Below are 5,790 nucleotides of genomic sequence, written 5' to 3'. Positions count from 1 at the left end.
GGCCCTCTCCCGCTGCACCACGAGCGGAGGCAGGTCCCCCGGCGCGGCCTTCGGCTCCGAGTCCGAGTCGGTCTCCGCGGCCTCCCCGGCCACCCGCAGTCCCGTGGGGCGGCCGCGCGTCGGGCCCGAGGGACCCAGGTACAGCTCCTCCTCCGACGACGAGGACGCAGAGAGCTCCGAATCCGTCTCGGCCGCCTCCCCCGGCACCACCGTCTCGGGCCTCCGCGGCGGCCTCCGACGGCGACCCTGGGACGCCATGGGGCCGAACTAGGGAGAAGAGGGGCGAAGGAACCGCGTGAGAGGCACCTGGCGGTGGTTTAAGGGTGCAGGTTCTGGACTGCCGACCCCTTCACTGACTAGCTTGGCGATTTGTGGCTATTTGGGTCCCCTGCCTGGGCCTCAGTTTCCTTTTCTGTAAACAGGCTCATCATCCCTGCTGCCAGATACAACGGGAGCTACTGTACCCCACCATCTTTGTGTCCTGACGGAAACCGAGGACCAGATGGATGAAGGCTCTAAGGGCCGAGCTCCCGGAGTCCTAAAACGAGCTCTTTGCTATTTTGCCTCCTAGAAGCCACACCCTCCAACCAGTCCTCCGAGCCTCTGTCAGATCCGGAAGCACACGGGCTGCTCAGCTGCTCAGTGACCAGCGCCAGGATCACAGAGAGGAGGACAGCCCAGCGGGACTTGGGGGAGAGCGTGCACTAGTGGGGACGCGGGAGAGAGCACTGACCCGAAGACCGTACCTGGTTACCGAAGCTCAGAGTCTGCAGGATCCGCTCCGCAGGCGGAGAGCTCCGCCCTCACCAAGGCAGTCCAGCCAATAGGGGAGCAGACAGGGCAGGCACGGCGGCCAAACACGTGGGCCTCTCGCCTACCAACCAGGAAGCAAACCCTCCAAACCAGCGGAGGGTGGGTGTAAAGTCACGTGAGAAGTAAGACCAATAGGAAAGCGGCTGGGCTGGCGCTTCCGGATTATGCTGCGCGGCGAGTGGACAAATAAAAATTTTGAAAAAACGAGGTTTGCCGCCTGTAACGCGTGATTCGGCCAATGGAAATACTGGAAAACCCGGAAGCCGGCAGGGGATGAAAGGAAGGGCGGAGATGCTGTCACGTGTGGCCAATGAAAGTAGGTCCTCCCTTTAAGGGTCCCAGGTTCACGCGCGCACCATGTGAGCCCGGAAGGCGGGGTTTAGCCTGAAGCACCCAGGGAGGTGGGGGAGTAGGCGGGCTCGCACCTAGGAGAGGGAGGCGGGGCTTATCCGGCCCGGCCAATGAGAAGACGAAGCGCTGAACGGTCGTTGGGCGCTAGGCTGGCGCATGGCGGACGCGGCGCTGTTCGAGTTTTTGCACATGGAGATGGTGGCGGAGCTGTGGTCTCACCACTATGACCCTGGCCCTGGGGTGAGCGCCGGGCCCGGAGGGGAGGAGGCGCGGGCCGGAACGGGAAGGCCGGGTCCAGGTCCTGGGAAGCACAGAGGGCGGTTCAATGGCCCGGGTGGAACCCCGGCCCCGCCCCTGCCTCGCGGGGCGCTGGCTCCCTTCTCTGTAAAGTGGGGATCTCTGCAGGGCCCGCCTCGCGGGTGACTGTCAGAAGTGAGCGAAGAAGCTCCGGGTAAAGAACTTGGCTCAAGACCTAACAGCATCAGCGGGCAATAATTATAATAATTACTATTCTAGTATTCGTACTGTGGATTTGCTGCCTGGGTTGAATCCCACCTGCTCCACTAAGTAGGAATCAATCCCTGTGTGCCTCAGTTTCCTCCTTAGTAAAATGGGCATCGTAATAGAACCTTGGTCTCAGAGAGGGACATATATTCGTCCAACACTTATTACGCACCTACTGTATTCCAGCACTGTTTCCCTGTCCTTGTGAAACAACGTCTTAGTTGGGGAGCCGAAGAAAAATATGCCACTAGCTAGTGAGAAGTGCGATAAAGGAAACTTCCGTAGAATCATGAAAAGAATAGGGATGGAGTAGTTGATTGTGGAGGAAGGCCCTTCTGAGGAACTGGCTCTAGGAAGCCAGCCCTGTGGTTAAGGGAGCGGTGGGGGGGGGGGGGGGGGGGAAGCATTCCAGAAGAAGGAACAACAGGTGCAAAGCCTGGAGGTAGGAGCGTGCTTGGCATTTTGGAAGTTGGTTCCTAGGAAGAGCAAATGAGCTCAGACTTTAAAGCCTTTAGCATGATGTCTAGCACCTAATCAGCCCCCAGAACTTGGGAGCTCCTGTCATAAAAATCTTTTACCAAGAAGAAAGGGTGGGGGAGAGATTAGGTGCTTGATAAATGAGTGCTGTGATTGCTTTTATTCATGATTATTGTTGGTATATGATGTTCATCGATATGCAAAGCATTTTTACTGGCTTAGGAGCCTTAAGTAAAGTGTTGCTTACAATCACAACACAGTTTTCTCTAGGGTTCACGTTCCACAGGCTTCATCTAAAATTTTACAACTCTCAGGCCCTGGGAATTACTCGGTGAACTGTACAAAACGCCTGGCCCCGTTGGAGCTTATGTTGTAGTGGGGGGTGGGGGGGCACAGACAAGGCACATGAATATATACGTTAAGGACATGCTGTGAGAGCGAGCGAGCACGGGAGAGGAATGTGCACTGGCCTGCGTGTTGGGGAGGGGGATTTGCAGTGTCCCCCATCCATCCTGGCTTTCAAGCCGGAAACCCAGGTGTCCCTGACATCAGCCTTTCCTCTCTCACCGCCAGCCCTCAACCAGGCCCTGCCCATTCTTCTCCCTGAATATATGTCCCATCTCCCCCTCCCTGCCCTAGTCCAGCCTCTTCCCTCATCTTTCCGCTCAGTTCACCTGTCACATCTTCACTGCATTCACATCTATGAATCCGTCAGATCTTGGCTCAAATGCCCCTGCCTCAGGGAGGCTTTCCCTGAGCCCGGGTCGAAGCCAGGTGTCCTTGTTAACGATCCTGCAGTCCCCCTCATCTGCCCTTGGCTGCCCTGTCACACTCTGTGTCTGAACCATAGGTCTGTAAGATCCTTTGATTCACATCCGCGCGCAGTGAAGGCTAGGACCAGGTCTGCATTGATCACCACACGGTGGAGCCTGGGCACACAGTAGGTCCTGTGGAAGCGGACGCTGCCCCCCACCCCGTGCTGTGGAGGGCTGGGCTGGGCACCGGGGATCCGGACCGATGATAGCACCTGCCACAAAGGAACCATGCACTCCCGGGCTTCACGCTCCTGGTTTCATTTGATCCTCCTGACAGCCCATAGAGGTCAGCACAATCCTCCCAGATTTGTAGGCCTCCTGGATGAAGAAAGAGGCTTTGATGGACGGAGTGCTTGCTCCCAAGTGGCCGAGTGAGGAATGTTATAAGCACACCTCCCACCTCCGAAGCCTGCGCTGTGAACTGAGTGCTGGCCCGCATTTCTCAGCGTGTCTTAATGGGTTTCTGTGGTCAAGCAGGTGTGGGAAATATTGGGGTCACTCAGGGGTGCTCACCACAGGCTTTCGAAGCACATAAACGCACCAGTGACCCAGCTGCCCCAGGAATTCCCGTGCCGGGCTCCTGCCCCACAGCTCCTGGGGAAGTGGGGGACTGTGGCGGTTCCCCCACATCCCCTCCGCCTGAGAGCCCCATTTTCAGGGGCCATGTCAAGAGAACGGCTGTTTTTTCACCCCTTCCTCTTCCCTTCCCCTCCTCCGTCTTCCTCTTTCTGTTCCTTCTCTCTGGACCAACACGTGCCCTTCTGAACCAGACGCAGGCCTCCTGTCGGGTACTTGTGGTGTCCCCAGTGCAGTATTTTGTCGGCGTTCATTCTCAGAACCGCCTCGCAAGGTGGACCTTATCGTCCCATTTTACGGAGGAGGGACTGAGGCGCCAGAGGGGGCTCTCCCCAGGGTGCCCGGCAGCCATCATCAGAGGGACAGGCAGGACCCGGCTTCCGGCTCCAGGGCTTGTCTGTGGCTTCAGGTCTGTCCCTTCCAGCAGCCGCCCAGCTCCGTGAGCACAGGGACGGTGGCTGCTTCATCTGTCCCCACAGCACACAGGCGCCCAGGAGCTTCGGGACTCCCCACAGCCTGCCTGCTTATGGTGGTTACCTGGGACTGTTGAATGGATTTTTCTGGCAGCCAGGGAGGTCAAAGGGCCTTCGTTATCAAAGCAGGAAAAACTTGGGGAGGAAGAGGTCCCTGTGTCTCTTCCACCTCAGCAGCTTTGAAGCCTGGGGCAAAGGAGTTAATGCCTCACACACCAGGAAGCTTTAGTCCCCCAGGAGCCCCCAGGACCAATCCTGCTGGGCCAGACCTGGTGCCCACGCTGGCCCGGGCACCTGGGATGGGCCTACCGGCTCCCAGATGGACCCCTGCCCTCAGCAGGAGCTTGGGTTCCTGGGGGCAGAGCCCTGGAGGGGGCGCAGTGCACCAGGGCCTGCACTGAGGGCCATCTGCCGAGTGGTGAGCGTCAGGGATCATGGACGAGCAGGGCACCAACTCCCTCCCCTCAGTCCAGGATGTTCTGCGGGCGTGGGGGGCGGTGGGGTGGCTTGGCGTGCTTGTTTTTCCAGTGTCTTCCTCGGAGCTCCGTGGCCCTTGTCCTTCGGACACTCGGGTCTTCCTTTTGCCTAGCACGTTCTGGGCTGTGGTCTCTGATTCTTCTTTGACGTGGTTCCGGCGGGTCCCGTCGGGCCCCGGATGAACATAGAACGTTCTGGGGCCTTTCCACGTGTCTTACAGCTTTTCTCTCCTTTTTCTCTCCCTCATGTGTTTTGCATAAGCCGGGAGGCTTTATCCGTGCCTCACACTCGGGTCTGCTTTTCAGCTCCCTGCTTAACAGATGTGTATTTTAGCTGCCATACTTTCCATTTCTGAGAGCTTCCCCTCTGTCCCCGTGCCGTTGGGGGGACCCTGTGAGCACCTTCTCGAAGGGGCTCCCGTCGGCTCCTGCATGTGTCACGTCCTCTCAGTGGGCTGCTGGTCAGATAGCAGGCGGGCGCGGGGAGCCCAGAGATGGCCTGGCTCTGGGCTGGGCGGATCGAGTCCCCGCCTGGCCTTTCTTAAGAATGACAAACCCCCAGGGGCGCCTGGGTGTTTCAGTCAGTTAAGCAACCGACTAGGGAGGGCTAAGGTCAAGGTCACCATCTCACGAGATTCGTGGGCGTGGGTCCCATGTCAGGCTCTCTGCTGTCACAGCAGAGCTCGCTTTGGCTCCCCTGTCCCCCTCTCTTTCTCTGCCCCTTCCCTGCTCTCTCTCAAAAATAAATCTTAAAAAGAAAAAGAATCATAAGCCCCTAATCCCCGCTGAGCCCCTGTGAGGATCTGGGGAGGGAGGCGAGGCTCCTCTCTTCCTCCTCCGCCCTCTCTTCTCGGCCACCTGCTCATCCTCGGCCCTGCCCTCCCACCGCCCGTCTCCCCTCCCTTTTCTGTTGTTCCTGCACCCACCACCCAACCTTTCCAGTTCGGCAGATGTGTAATCGGCTCCTAGCCAGGGCTGCCTGCCTGACTCCAGCGGCGCCAGCAGCAACGACAGCTGGGGACGAGCCAGTGCCGTGAGGTGGGGCCTGCCATCGGTCCCGTCTCGCACACGGGGAAACTGAGACCCCATCAGATAGCTTGCCCGAGGTCGGTGAGCAGGACTTGAACCCAGGCAGTCTGAAGTTCACTGAGGGGAAGGCTGAACTTGTGGAAACCTCTCCAGACACCCCCCCGCCCCCCGGAGCTCCCTGGCTTGGCTGAGGACCCTGCTGACTCTCTGGCTGTCCCCTCTCAGGGCCACTGTCCTGGCTGTGACCTGGGCTTGGGTGCTGCCCCTCCCCCCCCC

General features: G+C 59.0%; 2 protein-coding genes across 3 annotated transcripts in view; one reads left to right on the top strand and one right to left on the bottom strand.

Annotated features, from left to right (window-relative positions):
• BLOC1S3 (biogenesis of lysosomal organelles complex 1 subunit 3) overlaps nucleotides 1–1,006 on the bottom strand; it is a 7,476-nt gene extending 6,470 nt beyond the window's left edge. Inside the window, exons 1-2 of the mRNA XM_029924313.1 lie at nucleotides 747–1,006; nucleotides 4–267 (exon numbers count right to left, since the gene is read on the bottom strand). Of these exons, the coding sequence (XP_029780173.1) occupies nucleotides 4–258 (255 nt within the window). The 5' untranslated portion in view covers nucleotides 259–267; nucleotides 747–1,006. The remainder of the gene's footprint in view (nucleotides 1–3; nucleotides 268–746) is intronic.
• A 296-nt stretch (nucleotides 1,007–1,302) lies between these two features.
• Nucleotides 1,303–5,790, top strand: part of TRAPPC6A (trafficking protein particle complex 6A) — a 9,168-nt gene continuing 4,680 nt past the window's right edge. For both annotated transcript variants that reach the window (XM_029925355.1, XM_029925354.1), the window contains exon 1: nucleotides 1,303–1,404. In XM_029925355.1, the coding sequence (XP_029781215.1) occupies nucleotides 1,321–1,404 (84 nt within the window). In that variant the 5' untranslated portion in view covers nucleotides 1,303–1,320. The remainder of the gene's footprint in view (nucleotides 1,405–5,790) is intronic.

This window comes from Suricata suricatta, chromosome 16 (genome assembly GCF_006229205.1).
Source record: "Suricata suricatta isolate VVHF042 chromosome 16, meerkat_22Aug2017_6uvM2_HiC, whole genome shotgun sequence".
Lineage (NCBI taxonomy): Eukaryota > Metazoa > Chordata > Mammalia > Carnivora > Herpestidae > Suricata > Suricata suricatta.
This window is presented reverse-complemented; position numbering and strand designations above follow the sequence as displayed.